The sequence below is a fragment of the Dipodomys spectabilis genome, unplaced genomic scaffold (genome assembly GCF_019054845.1).
Source record: "Dipodomys spectabilis isolate Male_0828 unplaced genomic scaffold, ASM1905484v1 ptg000092l, whole genome shotgun sequence".
NCBI lineage: Eukaryota > Metazoa > Chordata > Mammalia > Rodentia > Heteromyidae > Dipodomys > Dipodomys spectabilis.
The window spans coordinates 3,410,386-3,429,434 of record NW_024870769.1 but is presented as its reverse complement, the minus strand read 5'-3'; the positions used below and the strand labels follow the sequence as shown (position 1 = coordinate 3,429,434).

General features: G+C 41.1%; 2 protein-coding genes across 2 annotated transcripts in view; both read left to right on the top strand.

Moving 5' to 3' along the window:
- The window catches only part of CUNH7orf31 (chromosome unknown C7orf31 homolog), a 34,618-nt gene extending 27,298 nt beyond the window's left edge, over positions 1-7,320 (top strand). Inside the window, exons 8-10 of the mRNA XM_042685011.1 lie at positions 1,609-1,780; positions 2,057-2,148; positions 6,222-7,320. Of these exons, the coding sequence (XP_042540945.1) occupies positions 1,609-1,780; positions 2,057-2,148; positions 6,222-7,028 (1,071 nt within the window). The 3' untranslated portion in view covers positions 7,029-7,320. The remainder of the gene's footprint in view (positions 1-1,608; positions 1,781-2,056; positions 2,149-6,221) is intronic.
- Positions 7,321-15,504: 8,184 nt separating this feature from the next.
- On the top strand, positions 15,505-17,272 carry LOC122112201 (cytochrome c, somatic). The gene is made up of 3 exons (XM_042685060.1): positions 15,505-15,612; positions 16,834-17,010; positions 17,102-17,272. Exons 2-3 carry the CDS (start codon positions 16,842-16,844, stop codon positions 17,248-17,250), a joined length of 318 nt encoding a protein of 105 aa, XP_042540994.1. The 5' UTR covers positions 15,505-15,612; positions 16,834-16,841; the 3' UTR covers positions 17,251-17,272.
- Positions 17,273-19,049: the final 1,777 nt, after the last annotated feature.

Here is a 19,049-nt window from a genome sequence, read left to right as displayed (position 1 = left end):
CAATGAGTTACTAAGACAGGGGTAGCATCTGGCTCTTCCTAAACCACCAATTACTGGTACAGAATTCAGTATTTTAAGGAATCTAAGGTGAACCTGGATTTCAAGCTATTGTGTCAAAGTAGAAGATATGTTTTACTTAACGGTTTATTTGCTTGATATAAATTAAACCCTTTAGGAGCTTGATGCTGGTGGTTCACACCTATAACCCTAGATACTCAGGAGGTTGACATCTGAGGACCATGGTTCAGAGTCAACAGAGACAGGAAAGTCCATGAGACTCTTCAGTTAACAACCAAAAAGCCAGTCATAGAGCTGTGGCTCAAGTGGTAGGGTGCCAGCCTTGAAGCTTAAGACCCAGTTCAAATAATACCCCGAGTTCAAACCCCAGCACAAAATTAATGAACTATAAATTGTTTAGACAGGATATGACTTTCTATTTGCATTTTAACCTTGGGCTCTGAAAATGTTAAGGGTGTGCTAAACTACTAGCACAACAAATGCATAATATTCAAAAAATGTATGCTGCCATCCATATTTCTGCTTCTGATGCTTGGTAGTGTCCACAACTCTGCACTGCCACTCAAGGCTCAGTTCCTGAGGGATGACATGATCTGGTCTCTTCTTACTCCCTCCATCTCCATTCCCAGTCCTACATATCCATTCAGTTAGGATCAATCTCTCCCCATGAACTTCCAAGTCATTTTCTTAACCTCTTGTATAGTAATTTGTGTTCATCTCTCCTCTCCTACCCAAGATGCTTCTGGATGGCAGAATCTGGTCTATTCTGTTCTCCTATACTACTGTGCACATATAGGTGTTTAGTAAAGACTTACTCTGAGTATTATCAATCTAAGAAAAGTGAAGTTCTAAGTAAGCAGAAAGACTGCAGTGAAAGTTACTCATGCATACCTCTGGACAATGCAAATCAAACATCATAGTTTTAGGTATCTGAAAAGATGAAAATTGGATTTGAATGATTTTGAGTTATTTAATCTTCATTAGAGAATTGTGAAATATATATGGTTTAATTTCAGGCAGGACAGAAAAAAAAATAGAAGGCACATGATTTTGACTAAAATTAGCTGAAACTGCATCTCAGTCTGCATTGTATCCCTAAAAATATTTCACTAGAAGTAGAGTATCCAGGGATATTTCTCCAATATAAGTTATTAGAGCATTTTAAAGAAGACTTGACCTTTGTTTTTTTGCCAGTCATGGGGCTTGAACTCAAGGCCTGGGCACTGTCCCTGAGCTTCTTTTGCTCAAGACTAGCACTCTATCATTTGAGCCACAGTGCCACTTCCAGCTTTTTCTATTTATATGGTACTGAAGAATCGAACCTGGGGCTTCATGTATGCGAGGCAAGCACTCTGTCACTAAGCTACACTCCTAGCCCAAGACTTGATCATTTCTCTAATAAAAATATTGTGCTTAATTCTAAGTATGGTGATAAGTAGAGCTACCATGCCTGGCTTATATTAAATAGTAGTAAGAAAATAAAGAATATAAAGTATCTGACTTCAGCCTAGAATTTCCTTTGCCTCTTTTCCTGATGAGACCTTACTAACAATGACATTAATATCAATAATCTTTATGTTCTTATTCTAGTTTCCTAAATGTGTCGACAAAAATAAACCAGTGTTCTATCCCAAACCTCCTAAAACCTATGCTCCTAACCCTTTAAACTCATGGGATTCTCTAAGCTCCATGAGAGAAGCCAACATCCAAAGAAATCTTGAGAGGTCCCACTGGATCACTTCATATAATCATGATTTCACAGGTATGAGTTCAATACAAGTAAAAAATAAGAACAAAATCAAGATATTCAGCGAATGTCATCCCAAGCTTTCATTTTTTAGTGTATTTGCATTTCTCAATCTAAGTACAAATGTAAATTCAGGTGGGGTTTAACTTTCTTATAATGTATATGTGGAAGATAAGATTAATTTTCATTTGATTGGTTTTAGTTGTATTCTAAGGGAAAGGTCACATTTTTCTATAAAGGATAATTTAATTATTATTATTTACAAAATAATGAGACAATGTTTCCATTAAGGTCTTGGGCCCATGAACCCCCTTGAACTGGATGATTACCATGAAAAGGAGGTAGCAGAGCTAACTGGAGAGATAGGATTTGACCCACCACCTGTAAGTCAACTCTCAATTATTTGAGGGAAAAGTATCCTTGTACCAGAGTTTTTCTTGCTTTGCCCATCTTCTGTTTGTTTTATGAGCATTAGCAGCCAGCCTAACTCATTTTGGAAGTCAATTCAGAACTGATTAATTTGTATCTATATTTTTTCCACTGTTAGAAAAAGCAAAACTTTTCTTCACATGGCATTTTTAAACATTTTTATTATGCTGCTGTGGTTAAGGTACCTAAGGGAATTGGTTTATAGAACAGAAGAGCTTTGCTAGTGACTTAATGAGATTCTGGATCTTATATATATCTTGTATATTGAATTTTTGAAGGGATGAAGAGTTCTTCCTAATACAATAATTGAGAATTGGCTGAATTACAACCAAAAGCCAAAACATTCTCTGCATACATCAGTAGATATATTTGTTGTTCTTTTTGGCAGTTCTGGAGTTTGAACTCAGAACCTTGCGCTTACTAGGCAGGGTGAGCCACACCTGCAGCTTTTTCTTTTTTGTTTTTGGTTGGTCGTGGGGCTTGAACTCTGGGCCTGGGCACTGTCCCTCAGCTCTTCAGCTCAAGGCGAGCAGTCTACCACTTGAGCCATAGCGCCACTTCCGGTTTTCTGGTGGTTTATTGGAGATGAGATTCTCACAGACTTTCCTTCCCAGCCCGGATCCTCAGATCTCAGCCTCCCTCCTAGCTAGGATTACAGGCATGAGCCACCAGTGTCCAGCATGCAGCTCTTTTTCATACTGGTTATTTTTGAAGTAGGATCTTACTTCCTGCCCAGGTATCATCCTATTTTTTACTTGGACTGTGATCCTATTTTTCACTTCCCACCATGGCTACAATGACAAGCATGTGTACCATATTCAACTTCTTACTGTTGAGATGGTGTCTCATGAACTTTTCTGCCTGGCTTGCCTAAAATCACAGTCCTCCCTATTGCAGCTTCCCATGTAGCTAGTGATGAAGGCAAACTTAGTACTTCATCAGTACTAAGTTTTTATAATGACTTGGTAATTGATTATATGGAGTGGCTTGAAAGAATCAAGTCCTTTGATAACAAAAGCTAGCTTAAATTATGTAAATGAGATGATCTAGTAGTATATATATATATATTGTTTTATTATATTTTATCCTCCATAATTGCAAATCTTGAGAACAAAATATCTTCAAAAACATAAGTTGTAGAAAGATTGCTTCAGAATACATTTTGAAAGAGGATGAATAGAGAATCAAAATAGATTGTTTTCAACTATGAAAGTTGAATGAGAAAACATGTTAAAATTTTTTTGGGAAGAGAAGAAGGAATAGTCTTAGATTGGATTGAACATATGAAGTCCCCCTCTGTATAACTAATGTAAGCAAATAAAAAAATAAGATACAAAAAATAAAGATGCATGGACTGGGAATTTGGCTTAGTGGTAGAGTGTTTGCCTCACTTGCATGAAACCCTGGGTTCAATTCCTCAGTACCACATAAGCAGAAAAAGCCGGAAGTGGTACTGTGGCTTAAGTGGTAGAACGCTAGCCTTGAGCCAAACCAGCTCAGGGATAATGCCCAGGCCCTGAATTCAAGCTCCAGGACTAGCAAAAATAAAAATAAAAAATAAAGGCCCAGTTGAGAGCCTGAAAAAAAATTGTACCAATATGAACTCTTTTTAGAACTCAACTGAGCATATTCATGTTATATTAGAGTTTCAGCATTTCCTAATGTGATGGAGATAAAATGGAGTCATAGACTGCCCTTTATTATTCATTTAGGGATTTGGTTTTGATTCTTTTTTTTTTTTTTGGGTCCGGTCGTGGGGCCTGAACTCTGGGCCTGGGCACTGTCCCTCAGCTCTTCAGCTCAAGGCTGACGCTCTACCACTTGAGCCACAGCGCTACTTCCGGCTTTTTTCTTTTTGCTTATGTGGTGCTGAGGAATTGAACCCAGGGCCTCATGCATGCAAGGCAAGCGCTTTACCACTGAGCCACCTTCCCAACCCCTGGTTTTGATTTTTCACTTGCAATGGGCATTCGGATTTGGTTTTGATTTTTCACTTGTAATGGGTATTCTCTATCAGGAAAGATTACATACATATACTCTAACCCTGTCAGGGTTATGCATATCAGATGGTTTACTCTGGTAAAGCATACTTTAGTAATGATAAAAATAGATACGATTTTTTTTTGTATAGAGTAAAATAAAGGTACTAAAAGCTACTTCTGACATAATAAGATACTGTTGAAATCTGATATGATCTATTCTATCCTTTACTTCAGTAACATATAACAGCACATCTGAGAGAAGGGTTTTTTTTTTTCTTGGTATATTTTCTCAAACTTAATTAGCTAAAAGGCACAATAATTTGTTGACTCCATATGGGAAATCCTTCAACCATATATAATTATGTACAGGCTAGCTTCTAATACGATGATTCTGAATCCATCTTAACCTCCTGTGGGTTTTTTCCTCAATCACTTATTTGACCACTACATAGATTCTTTGATTAACTCTTTACTAAGCTTACTCTTCACATAATCTAGCCAATCTTCCATCTTCTAACTATCCATCAATACATTTTTTTCTTCATATATTTTAGGGTATATTTTTGTTCTTCACTCATAAACATTTGACATACATATCATTAACCAGAGCTCAGAATTTATTTGCAATTTCTTTTTTTTTTTTTTTTATTCTTTGGGGTCCGGTCCTGGGGCTTGAACTCTGGGCCTGGGCGCTGTCCCTCAGCTCTTCAGCTCAAGGCTAGTGCTCTACCACTTGAGCCACAGCACCACTTCTGGCTTTTTTCTTTTTGCTTATGTGGTACTGAGGAATCGAACCAGGGCCACAGGCTTGCAAGGCAAGCGCTCTACCACTGAGCCACCTTCCCAGCCCCATATTTGCAATTTCTTTTAAGGTGAAATACACATTCATTGAGCAGGGCAGCAGTGGCTCGCACCTGTAACCCTAGCTCTCTTAGCAAGCTACTTAGTAAGCTAGAATTACAGGTGTGGGCTATTGTTATTTAGAGCCAGAGGATCCAGATTCAAAGCCACCCCAGGTAGAAAAATCAATAATACTCCGTCCCCAAAACAACCAGCAAAAAGCAGGGATACTGACATGGCTCACAAGCCAGGCAAGCTCAAAACCCTTAGTTCAAGCACCTGAAACACTGGGGAGGGTTGGGAGGGAATTACATTACATCCTTTCACTGAAATTACATAAATGTTAAGAGTACTTCCACTGAGTTTTGACAAATATGTACACGTTAGTAACTCAAACTCCAGGAGTAGAGCGCTAGCCTTGAGCTGAAAAGCTGAGGGACAGGGTCCAGGCCCAGAGTTCAGGCCCCACAACCGTACCCAAAAAAAAAGAATCTTTGCCTGGTCTAATGAAACACACTTTGACTAAGACTTAAACAACTCTACACAGAGTTAGTAAGTGTCATTTACTGGTGATGGTTATAATTTTATTCTAGTGATTCCTTCATAGCTTTGAAAACATGAAAGAATTCCCACATATACATGTGTCTTTGTAGCAAAATAGAAAATCTGTCCATTCCTATTATCTAAAGCTAGAAAGGAAAAAAAAATGTGTTTATTTGGTCCAAACTTCAGTGTCTTTTGGGGAAGTGTGATAATAGTATTTGAACTCAATAATAGTATTGACTCCCATTTCTACACAAGTGCTCTTATCACATGAACTGTTCCACTAGTCCTGTTGGCACTGATGATTCTTGAGATAAGAATCCCACTTTATGCCAGTACTGGCCTTGATCCTCCTATATGTGCTTGGATGACAGGCATGTACTACTATATTCAGGATGAAATAAGTGTCTCCAAAATTTTAATCCAGCCAGCCTTGAACCTGGATCCCCAATCTCCACCTTCCAAGTAGCTAGGATTACAGGCTTGAGCCACCACACTCAGAACTGAAGTATCTAATAGAACCTGCTATGTGCATGCTCCAACCCATCTCATATTTATTCAGTGAAAATGGTTATGACTGTTGAGCTCTTGTTTACGGCAATATCTTTCTAATGCTATATTTATTCACTTTAAAATTTCTCCTTTTTATTCCTTCACTATAGCAAGAAAAATTCCACCCTGTCTTAAGACCCCCGAGACCTTTGGACGGGCGAATTTCACGACTTCTTCAAGACCGACGTCCTTTGGAGGCTATTGTCCAGGAAGGACCAAGTTCTTGCCCAGATTGTACACCTAGAGTTTTGTGTAATTTTCATACCTTCATCCCCAGTTCTGCAGAAATGATGGCCCTGAGCGATAACACAATGCCTGGCCTGGTTCACAAAACCAAAGATATTGAAGAGAAGATTAAGGAAGAACAAAGTTTGCTGTCTCCCTGTACACTTCCGACTTGTGACTTAACCAAAGACCTGACTAACATTTATGACTTAAAATCACTTCCAAAAATCACAGATACTAAAAAGACAGATGCTTTGTACTGGAGACAGCTGCCTTTAAAATCTCCACCCATACCTTACTATAAACCAAATTACCTTCAGTATGATCATCTTAAATCTTCCCTACGTGATCCACTTACTACGTGTCCAACTCCTCTCACCCTTAACTATAGAATGTTACAGAATAAGTCAGATATGGGTACTTTTGCTTTAGAACATTTTTTAAATAAGCCAGATGAACAAGAGGACAAAGACAACGATGACACGAAGTCTCTTCTGGGTTGGATTCCTAAGGTTGAATCGGTCAAGTCTCACACCAACTTACTGGATCTGAAGAACTCTTTTTCGAAAAGTAATGCACAGAAGCAGTTCCATAATTCACTGCTGGGAGCTCACAAAGACCTCAGGGATAAACTGAATCCAGGAATGAAACATCAATTCTTTGGCCATAATTCTTATTATTTCTATAACTGAAACATTCCTTCTTCCTTTCAAAACCCAACTTCTTGCAAGAAAAAAAAAATAGCAGTGTCCTTTTTTGCTGGGTTCTGTTTCTAGATTAAGCCATAGCAACCTTGTTAATAGGTTTATGTTTTCAGTAATTTAAGTTAGGATCTAGCCAGGAACCCAGACAAACGTGATATTCTGACTTCTTAAAAAGTTTAACAATTTATGAATAAAATATTAGAGCCAGAAAAAAAAATGAGTAGTCCGTAATCTCATTTAAAATCTACTCTGAAGAAGTTTTGTTTGGTTATATGGAAAAACGAACTTTACAACTTTGGGGGGGGGTGGGGGGGGGGGTTGGGCGGGGCAGACAGGGATGGTAAGGGGAAACAAAGGAGGGAGCAACAATGCTTGATAAGAAATGTACTCATTACCTTGCTCACATAATTGTAACCCCTCTGTACAGTATTTTCACAATTAAAAAAACTTATTAATAAAAAAAAAAGTGGTTTTACAAATCACAGCAGGAGAAAAAAAAGTTTTGATTTTTTTGTCAGTCATAGGGCTTGAACTCTGGGCCTGGGCACTGACTCTGAGTTCTAGTGCTCTACCACTTGAGCCACAGTGTCACTTCTGGTTTTCTGAGTGGTTAATAGTAGATAAGGGTCTCTTGGACTTTTCTGTCTGGGCTGGCTTTTGAACCTCAATCTTCAGACCTCATCCTCCTGAGTAGCTAAGATTACAAGTGTGAGCCACCAGGGCCTGGCTTAAAGAAGTTTTTTAATACAATTTTGTTATTAGGAAGGTGTTGAACAGAGAATTTACCATTTCATAAATCAGGTAATAAGTGCAATCCTTTGTGGACAAGATCACCCCTTCCTTCGCTTCCTCCAATTTTCGCCCTTGTCCCTACAACAGGTTATATAGTTCATTTAGCACTCTAAACGATTCCAAAAATCATAAAAATGTGTACAAAAGTTATGTCATAATTTTATGTGAAATAAAACGCTAAAAATAAGTCCCATTGACAAATAGCAATACAGTCTATAGCACCTTAATAAAAATAAATACATCAATATTGTCTCCTTTTTTGTATGTGTTCCAGTTCCTAGTCCTGAGGCTTGAACTCAGAGCCTGGGTAGTGCCTGTGCTGTTTTGTTCAAGTATAGTGCTCTACTACTTGAACCATAGCTCTATGGCTTCTCAGTGATAATTTGGAGATGAGTCTCACAGACTTTCCTTCCTGGGTTGGCTTTGAACTATGATCCTCATATCTCAGCCTCCTGAATAGCTAGGATGATAGGAGTAAGGCACCAGCACCCAGCCAACATTGTCCTTTTTACATAAATATTTGCACAAAATAATACTAGGTAAAAAATACTAGTTAATACTAATACTGGGTAAAAGTGGCAAAGCTCAAACCTCAGTTATGAATGATGGATGGTTCTACAAACTCATCACCTTATAAAGTAAACCCCTTGCCCATTAATGTAAAAGTAGAAAAGAAGGTCAGTGGAATCAGTGAAAACCAAAATGGTCTTGCAAACTTTACAGGTTATTTCCATTAGCTTCCTTAATAGACAAACAACTATTTCATTCTTTTCTTTTTTTTTCTTTTTTTTTTGCCGGTCATAGGGCCTTAACTCAGCCTGGACACTGTCCTTCAGCTCTTCAGCTCAAGGCTAGTGCTCTACCATTTGAACCATTGAACCATAGCAGATTTTTCTGCTTATGTGGTGCTGAGGAATCGAACCCAGGGCCTAATGCATGCAAAGCAAGCACTCTACCACTGAGCTACCATCCCAGCCCCGACAAACAACTATTTCAATGCTCAACTTGGAAGTCTTGGTTTTTATTTTTATAACATAATTTGAAAATTATATGTCTTATGCAGGCAATACTTAAAGACATTAAGGTTTGGTTCCAGAGCACCACAATAAAGCAAATGCCACAACCAGGCAATTTACATTTTGTTTTCACAAAGCATACAATGATGATTATACTATTGTCTAGTTGAGTGTGCCATACTAGTATGTCTTGAAAATAACAAATATTCCTTAATTAAAAGTAATATATTGCTAATGACCATCGGAGTCTTCGTAAGTCTAGTTTAAGACTTAGTAAGTCATAGGCTGATCTTGCATGGATGTTCCTGTCTGCTATCAAGAGTTTGCTTTAAGTAAACCAACAATGAGTTTGTTGCGCTGTTTGATTCTTCTTTCCATGAAGGATTTCTCTGTAGCATGGGATGCTGTTTGATAACATTTTACCCACAGCAGTCGTATCACACTTTCACTGCTTTATTAAATAAGCTTGTGTCATATTTTCAATTCTTTGTTGTCATATCAATTATATACATAGCATCTTCACCAGGAGATTCCACCTCAAGAAAGATCTTTATTTGTTCATCATGATAGTGCAACACGATAATGTTTCATTATGATAGTACAATTCTTTTTTGTGTGTGCCAGTCCTGGGGCTTCTCACTGTACATCTTTTGCTCAAGGCTAGCATTCTACCACTTGAGCCACAGCACTACTTCCAGCTTTTTCTGTGGATGTGGTACTGAAGACTTGAAACCAGGACTTCATGCATGCTAGGCAAGCACTCTTATCACTAAGCCACGTTCCCAGCCCAGTGCAATAATTCTGTCACATTTTCATGCTCCATTTCTAACTCTAATTCTCTTGCTACTTCCACCTACATCTTCAGTTACTTCCTCTAACCCCTGAAAGACAGCCATGCAGGTTACAATCAACTGCTTCTGAACTCTCATTAATAATAGAGTTTGATCAGCAACCATGAATCATTAGTGTTGCGGATGGGGGTGGGGGTGGGGAAGAGGACCATATTAGGCCTTGAACTCAGGTCCTCACACTCTCATTCGGGCTTTTTTTTTTTTCACTCCATGCTGGTACACAACCAATTGAGCACCTCCACTTCCAATCTTTTGCTGATTGGAGATATGAGTATCCTGGACTTTCCCATCCTAGCTGACTTTGAACTTCAATTTTCAAATCTGTCTCCTGAGTAGCTAGGATTACAGGATTGGGCCACCAGTGCCTAGCATGCATGCTGTTAATGTCACATACAATGGTAGAACCTTTCCAAAAAGGTTTCAACTTCCTTTGCTCAGATCCACTAGAGGAACTGATACAACAGCTGTAACCTCATGAAATTTCTTAGCCAAGCACTGGTATCTCATGCCTGTAATTCTAGCTATACAGAAGGCTGAGATCTATTCTTCTTTAACGAAGTTTCCTTTTAGTCCCAGGATGAGTTTTGCCAGATATTCTTCTTGAGATATATTCCCAGAATGTGTTCATTTGGGGCTCTAGACAGATAATGCAAGGTTAAAAGCATGGTTAGCTACTATACCCCGTGGGGAGTGAGACCTCAAATAACCTATTGATATTGTGCTTATACTTAGCTCCTGGCTCAGCTAATTTTCATTTTTTGCCCCTATGCTTTAGATTTTAACTTGTTTTTATTCTCATGTCACCTGTTATTCTTCTCAACTCCCACTAAAGACTACCTCTTACATTTCTCACCACTTTTCAATACTGTTGTTGGAACAAGCGTCCAACACAGGAACTGCGGGGGGCCAAAGCATATCCAAATCATAGCAGGTAGCCCTTTGTTTAGTTATCTTCTTCTTAAAGGAAAATTAAACTTTTCTTTCATTTCCCTGAGAAACAATTCACAATTTCTCAAGTGTCAAGTTCCACCTTTCTACTGTGTACATTTCAAAGCAATGGCCTTATACCTTCTAATATATTCAGAAGGTGAAAGAGGACTTAGGCCCTGTATATTTTCCAACAAAACAGAAGGGAGAGAAAGGTAGATGGTATCTCTAAAGGCAGATGGTCCTCTGTAAACAAAATAATTTTTATTTGCCCTTAGAATGGATACTATGAAATGGCATTTAAAATATTTAGAAAAACAAAAGAAAAATATATATAGTGAACCAAGGATTATAGATAGTAAAGAGGCAAAATTTTCAGAAAAGCCAGTTTATTGGAATATAATCACCGAACCATATAGTAAATATATGTTTTATAATGTTGGACAATTATATATGTACATTATTTCATATATATAATTATACATACATAAGATTATATACACATGTGTATATATACATATTTTTCTGTACATTGCTTTTCATTAGGGCCTCATGCTTGGTTTTTCCCAGTGTATGGGAATTCTCAGGAACCAGAGTTTCTTTTTATTAGAAATCAGCAAATGGGGTCTGGGAAGGTGGCTCAGTGGTAGAGCACTTGCCTTGCAAGCATGAGGCCCTGGGTTCGATTCCTCAGCACCACATAAGCAGAAAAAAAAAAGCCAGAAGCGGCGCTGTGGCTCAAATGGTAGAGCTGAAGAGCTGAGGGCCAACGCCCAGGCCCAGGGGTTCAGGCCCCACAACTGGATCCCCCCACCCCCCCCAAAAAAAAGAAATCAGCACATGGTGCCCATTTGTTCATTATTTAAGACAGTCTTTCTCTGGACTGCAAATAGAATAAAATCAAACCCTAAAACTATCTGAGGGTAATGGTGTTCGTGAATTCTCAGGTGATACTTTTCCCTCTCCCTCAGTAGTAAGCTGGTTCATTCCTCTTGTGGCAAATAGACTGTTTTATCCTTTATACTCAGGCATGCCAAAATTATGCAGAGATCTTCTCCAAGGTTTCCTCCAGTCCTCCACTGCCCCTCATTTGACTTCATTTTGCTGAGCTGCTAGTACAACCTCAGACTCTTTCACTTCAGCAAAGGTTCTTAAGATAGCTCTGGAATCTGCATACTGATCACATTAGGTTTTAGTTCTTGTTCTCTGCCCTAAGCTTTCCCTCCAACCACCAGATTTGTTGGGTTATTTTTTTTTTGGTACCATAACTAGAGCTTCTACTCAGGTCCTCGAACTCTCACTTGGCTTTTTCTTACAAGGCTTGCATACCACCACTTACAGTATTTTGGTAGTTAACTGGAGATAAAAGGTTCTCTGATGCGGCTGCCCAGGCTTGCTTTGAACCATAATCCTCAGTTCTCAGCCATCTAGTAGTAGTAGTAAAGGCTAGGATTACTACCAGCACCAGGTTCAATCAGAAAAATTTAATTTTTTATGGCCTTAGTACACATTGTTTTTTCTTTTGTCGGTCGTGGGGCTTGAACTCTGGGCCTGGGTGCTGTCCCTGAGCTCTTCAGCTCAAGGCAAGCAGTCTACCACTTGAACCACAGCTCCACTTCTGGTTTTCTAGTGGTTTATTGGAGATAAGAATCTCAAGTACTTTCCTGCCTGGGCTGGCTTTGAACCATGATCTCAGCCTCCTTCCTAGCTAGGATTACAGGCATGAGCCACCAGTGCCTGGCCTTAGTACACATTTTGACAGGAGAGATACAGAGATTTTACCCGTTTTTTGTTTTTTTTTTTTAAATCAGGGAGGATTTTTTTTTTTTAAATCTGTCATTCACGATGTTACTGGAAGGAAAAAAAAAATAAAAGGCACTTCTTTAGAATAGCTACACCTGACACAAGCCACCATCCTAAGGGACAGATTGAGGTAGGAAGAACAGAACAGACAGGAATACAAAACAAAGCAATATACTGAATGTTCTACCCAGCCAATAATCTTGGGTATCTTGGATAAATTGTAAGCATTAGTAAATCAATTTAGTACTTGAAAGCATAAATACTATAACCACAGAATGTAGAATCTGTCTTACTTAGGAACAAGTGATGTTAAGTGTTCATTTTTGTTGTTCTTTCTCCATCTCTTTCAATAGCAATCTTTATCCATAATTTTCTTATAAAAAACATTAAAGCTGGAACCAGTGATTCAAGCCAGTAATCCTAGCTCCTCAAGAGGCTGAGATCTGAAGATCAAGGTTGGAAGCCAGCCCAGGTAGACAAACTGGAGAAATTCTTTATCTCCAATTAATCTGGAAACAAACAAACAAACTAGAAGTGAGAGTGTATCTCAAGTGTTAGAATACCAGCCTTGAGGGGGAAAAAGCCAAGGAAAGCAGGAGGCCCTGATTTCAAGCTCAAGTACAGTACACAACACACAGACACACACACACACACACACACACACACACACATACACAATTTCTTTATCTGATTTTTGTTGATTGTGGGGATTGACCTCAGGGCCTGTGAACTGTCCCTAAGCTTTCTCCCTCAAAGGCTAGAACTCTACCACTTTGATCTACAGTCGCACTTCTCATTTTCTGGTGGTTAATTAGAGATGATAAGAGTCTCCTGGGAGGAAGTGGCGCTGTAGCTCAAGTGGTAGAGCGCTCACCTTGAGCTGAAGAGCTGAGGGACAGCGCCCAGGCCCAGAGTTCAAGCCCCACGACCGACAAAAAAAAAAATAAAAAAAGAGTCTCCTGGGACTTTTCTGCCCAGGCTGGCTTTGAACCTCAATCCTCTGATATCAGCCTCCTGAGTAGCTAGGATTACTGGCACTGGCCTGGTTTGGTTTTTGATGAGGGGCACAGTAGAGAAGTTTAGATTTGTACTATACCTTGAGTTACCCCTAGTCCTTGTTTGCTTTACTTTCAAAAGTTGCATTTTTGCTCAGGGTGGTGTTGGATTGTGCTTCTCCTAGTTAGATCTCCCATATAAGCTGGAATTAGAAGTGTGCATCTACCCTCAAGCTTGGCCTATTTGTTGAGACAGGTCTAACTATGTGATTAAATTATGATCCTCCCAACTTCTGCCCCTGGAGTAGCTGGGAGTACAAGCATGCACCAGGCCATAATTAAGGAAGAAGTACATTGTCTTTTGAGTATGGGTAGCAATATCAGGACGTGGCAATTTGCAAGGTTTATTTTTTTTTCTGTTCAGATTTTTGTTTAAGAAAAAAACGGGATAGTTTGTCAAAGGAACCTCATTAAGACACACACTTAAATACTCAGTATCTTAAACTCCAAAAGCCATAAAAGGTCCTAACTGTCATGATTTCTGCTATTCTATAGGAAGACTATGATAGTTCTGTGTGGTATGAAACAAAGAAGAACTTGGAATCAGGACTTGGTTCAAAACAAGCAAAAAAATCTCCATGAGTGTGGGTGTCACATACACAAATTCAACAACAGTGGATTACATACTATGCAATGAAGCCTACAACGTTGCATATATATATATATATATATGATATATTCTTGTCATTATATCCTACTATAATTATTGTATTATTTTTATTAGTGTACAAGGGGGCTTGTGACATTTCCACGCATGTATACAATATACCTTAATCAACTTCACCCTCTATACCAGGCTCTCTTACTCCCTTCCCGCTTCTTAAACAATTTCAGGCAGCTGATGGAGCCCAGGCCTGCAACCCTAATTACTTAGGAGGCTGAGAGGATGGAGGTCAAAAGCCAGCCAGAGAAGCAAAGTCCATGAGGTTCTTATCTCCAATGAACCAGCAAACAGCTGGAAGTGGAGGTGTGGCTCAAATGGTAGAACGCCATTTTTGACCAAAAAAACCCCGAGAACCCCAGGCCCTGAGTTCGAGCCCCAGGACCAGCACCCCCATCAGCAGGCCCCGCTGGTCTCTGGTCAAGCCGGCAAACAAGCGACTTTGACCTTAGTTATCCTCACCTGCCCGCCATGGTTAGCCCAGCCCCCTCCCCCGGGCAAGCCCCCCAACAAAGCCTGCTTTGGGGTGCCGGCACCCCATCTTTACTGTGTAGTAAGTACGCGGTGGGGGGTAAAGGAACCGATTGGAAACGGGGCAGGGGAGGAAGAAGGGCGCCTTCGAAGCCTTAAGTGGAAGCGGTAGGAATCAAGCCCGCCGTGTTAGGAGGGCGGAAGGACCGTGAATCCTCTGGATCTCCGCGGACCCCGGGGCGAGTCCAGCCCTCCCTCCGTGCCGGGACACCGCGGCCGATCTTCGCGGGGGAGGGCCGGGACGCCGGCCCGGGAGGCCCGCCGGCGCGGACCCTTCTACCGGCCCCCTGCGCGCCCGCCCCGGACTTGGGACCAGGCGCGGGCCGGAAGAGGACAACACGCGGCCGGGAAAGCAGGCGGGGCCAGAGCCCGGTCACGCGTTCGGGTCTAACTACGAGTCTGGAAGCGCGTTCCCCTCAGGAGCCCGGGTGGGGCCAGCTCCGGAAGTTGTGGCCGATCCGGGGTGAAGGGCGCAGGCTGACGGGAGGTAGATTGGAGACTTCCAGGTGACTCCGGGCGACGCCCTTCGTCCACCCGAACCCCCGCCGCACCTGCCACTTCCCGTGCGCAGGCGCACGGAGGCCGCAGGGTGACGTCATCCTCCAAGCACGCTCCCGACGTCCAACTTCCCAGGGCCCGCCGCGCTAAGGGCCGGGCAAGCGAGGCCTCCAGAGAAAGGGCACCCACGAGGCGCATCCTATCCTGCTAGAAGGCACACAGGCGCGCAGCCCGCCGGCGCCGATGCTGGAGCCAATTAGATTGCGCTACGTCATCACGTCCCAGCCGGTTCGGCCGAACGTCGGGCCGTGGGAGGGCAGCGCGAGTGCGGTTGCACTGACAGCGGTACATAGGCGCCGGCCGGCGTGTCCTTGGGCTAGATCGCGGGACGTCTGCCTGCGGAGCTGTTGTCCTTGCTGTGATCACGAGGAAAGAGCGGTGAGCCTGGGGTGTGGAGAGGCAGAACTGTGGGAAACGTAAACCTGGGAGATGGGCCGGGTAGCTCGGGCGAGCCGAGGTGGCGGGCGGGCAGGCAAGGCCGGGACCGGCACCCGAGCCAAGGCGAGCCGGGTCCGGGGGCGGGAGAGGTGAGGGTGTCCGGCCTAGGGTGCAGCGGAATCCCCGCTAGGAGCGGGTACGATCGCTGGGCCGGAGGCAGCGTGGATGCGGAGCCGAGGAAGACGCGGGTGCTCCCGCTGCCGGAGGCGCCGGGCTAGACTTCCTCCGGAGAGCCCGCGTTCGAGAGGCTGCTTCCCCTCGAGTAAGCGGTCAGCTTTTTCCTCTGCCAACGCATCTCGATCGACGGGTCCTAGCAGCCTTCTCCAAAGGGATGGATGGGCGACCTCGTGGTCATCCCACGGGGATCTCATAGGTGAAGGGTGGGGACGGCCCTGTCCCCCTCAATGACTGGAGTTTCACAGGTGACCTGTTCAGGCAGGTCTCTTTTTTACCGAATTTTTCCGTGCAGGTTCTGTGGCTTGAACTCAGGGCCTGGACGCTCTTCCTAAGCTTTTTTGCACAAGGCTTGCGGCTGGACCACTTGAGCTCCACTTATGACTCTTGACTCTCTCCCTCTCCCTCTCTCTCCCTGTCTCTTTCTCTGTCCTTAAGACATAAAAGAGTTTAGTGGACTTTACTGGGTCGGTTTCTAACTGTGATCCTTAGATCTTAGCCTCCTAAGTAGCTAGGACTAGCGGGTGAACCACTGGTCCCCAGCCAGTCTCTTTTGCAAATTGATGTGTCTTGTCTTACATACAAAGAAAAGGAGCATTAAATTGTAGCACAGATAAATTGGCCTTCTGAAAAGTTGGGTGTTTAGTAGTTTTGGTTTACTATAATTTTAATACAACTTTAGGTTTGTGACCTTTTTTTTTTTTTTGACCTTGACCTCATCTTTTGAAACTGAAGATTGAGCCAGGTTCCAACTTTCACCTACTTGGGCCTGGACATCTATTCCTGTACTATCCTGTAGACATAAAGATCCTTTTTTTTTTTCTTTTGTTTTTAAGGAATTTCTCCTAAATCATGTTTTTTAGCATGAAGGAGTAATGGAAATGTACCAAGTAAAACGAGATTCCTTCTAATACTGAGTGACTATAGGTTTTCACTGCATTTGTTGCTTGGCAAAAAAATTACTTTGGGGGTCTTTTTTTATTTTAGAATTGAAAATGGGTGATGTTGAGAAAGGCAAGAAGATTTTTGTTCAGAAGTGTGCCCAGTGCCACACCGTTGAAAAGGGAGGCAAGCACAAGACTGGGCCTAATCTCCACGGTCTGTTTGGTCGGAAGACGGGTCAAGCAGCTGGATTCTCTTACACAGATGCCAACAAGAACAAAGGTACAATAATAAATTGTACAGCACAAATTGCATATGGCAGACTGTTACCAGGAGTGCAAAACCCCTACTAATGCATCCCTTTTGTGTTTAGGCATCACCTGGGGAGAGGATACACTGATGGAGTATTTGGAGAATCCCAAAAAGTACATCCCTGGAACAAAAATGATCTTCGCTGGCATTAAGAAGAAGGGAGAAAGGGCAGATTTGATAGCTTACCTCAAAAAAGCTACAAATGAGTAATAGCCACTGCCTTAGTTATTTATTGCAAAACCCCAATGTCTCATGGCTTTTTAATGTGTACCATAATTCAATTGGTTTCTAATATCAGATTTCAGATCATGAATGGCTGGCAGAATATTTTTGGACAGTCCTGATTTAAGTAAAACTGGCTTGTGGCTAAGTGAATATGATCTTTAAAAAAATAGTCACTTTTTTCCCCCTTCTGTCATATGATTGGACTTACTAATGTTCAGTTTTTCAGCAAGGTAGGGAATAATACCATCTCCAAATCTGTTAAAGATTGGTTTTATATTCAGATTTATATGGCTAATTATGAGAACGTCATTAAATACTGAGGAAATCCCTTTACTGTCTCAGAATCAAGCAAAGCTAACCTGTTAAAGGTAATGGCTGAAGATGAAGAACAATGTCTATATTTTTGGTCCTGACTACACCAATTTAATTAGAATTACCTTTCTCTGAAATCTGCCTTTTACTTATTGAAAGTCATTTTAGTGTGGCTTATGTATAAATGTCAAATAAAGAATATTTAGCACTTGTCACATTTTATAGTTGGTCTATAAGTACAGATGCTTTTAAAAGTGACTGATAAGATACAATACGGACTTTATTTTTGAATTCTTTACTAAGACAGACCAAGTTATAATTCTGGATTTTCTTAATGCAGCTGTTCAGAAACAAAATTGTGGAACTACTGTGTATGTGTGATTGATAGTGGTGCTTTTGCCAACTTCTTAGAGAAAAGGTTTCAGGTAGAGGAGATAATTTGTAAATTATGTGGCCATAAGACAAGATAATTAAAGATAAATATTACATGATCTTTTGGTTGTGCTTGGTTTAATGACTGATGCCAGAACTTATTGTTAAAAGCTACAGTAACCCTAAATATCAGTGCAGCAGTGTTTCAGTCACCTGACTAGATTCAGCGGTCTTGGGTCTTAGAGGTCAACCAGAACTAGGCTATAACTTAATTTGTAGAATGAGTTTTTTTGGCCAGAGTTATGCAAAATAAGCTTCTGATGTGTAGAAGTAAACTACCTATAAATCATTTTATATACCATGTGTGACTTAGACACATGAAGAATACTAAGTCAAATCTGTTACTGTTGGTGAAACTCTATCTTTGTGGGATGGTGAGAAGGCTGGGAAGAGGTCTCCTTAGTGGTATTCAAGCAGATAACACTAGGTTTACACTGATTATTGGGTTCCAGATTATTTTGGTTAGATTTTGGTGTATTTAAGAAATTAGTCATACCCTAAGCCAGCCTATCTCTTAAAAGTCTCAGGATGTTGAAGCTAGAAGAGATCTTTGATGTGCATCTGTTATACAGATAAAAGGTGAAGTTAACCTAAACTATATAACCAAAGAACAGCCAAGATCAGAACCAGGGTACCCTGACTCGTTTTAGTTAGAATCTTCTGTTCCTAGACACAGTAATGAACTTTTTCTCCTTCTATTCGCTAGAAATGCAGCTATGTTCCACTTGAGAATATTTAATGTGTATGTAAGCTTGAGTTTAACATCTTAGATTTATTTAACATTCTTAAATAGTGTAGAGAATATGCTGAGCATGACACGAGAAAAATTGTGCATAAGAGCAGTGTGTGTTAATAGACAATAGCCTGTAAGCACTATGATTCATTCATCCCAACACTAAGGAGACTGAAACTGCATGATCCTAAGCTCAAGGCTATATAATGAGCTGCTGACCAGCCTAGCCTCAAGTTCCTGATACCAAAGAAAGAACAAAGTTGAGTAGTTGTAACAAATTGTATAGTCCACAAATCCTAGTCTTTCT

Excerpts from the sequence above, each read along its gene's own strand:
- LOC122112201 (XM_042685060.1), top strand. The coding sequence starts at position 16,842 with ATGGGTGATGTTGAGAAAGGCAAGAAGATTTTTGTTCAGAAGTGTGCC. Across the intron at positions 17,011-17,101 it reads AGATGCCAACAAGAACAAAG|GCATCACCTGGGGAGAGGAT; the intron begins GTACAATAATAA and ends TTTTGTGTTTAG.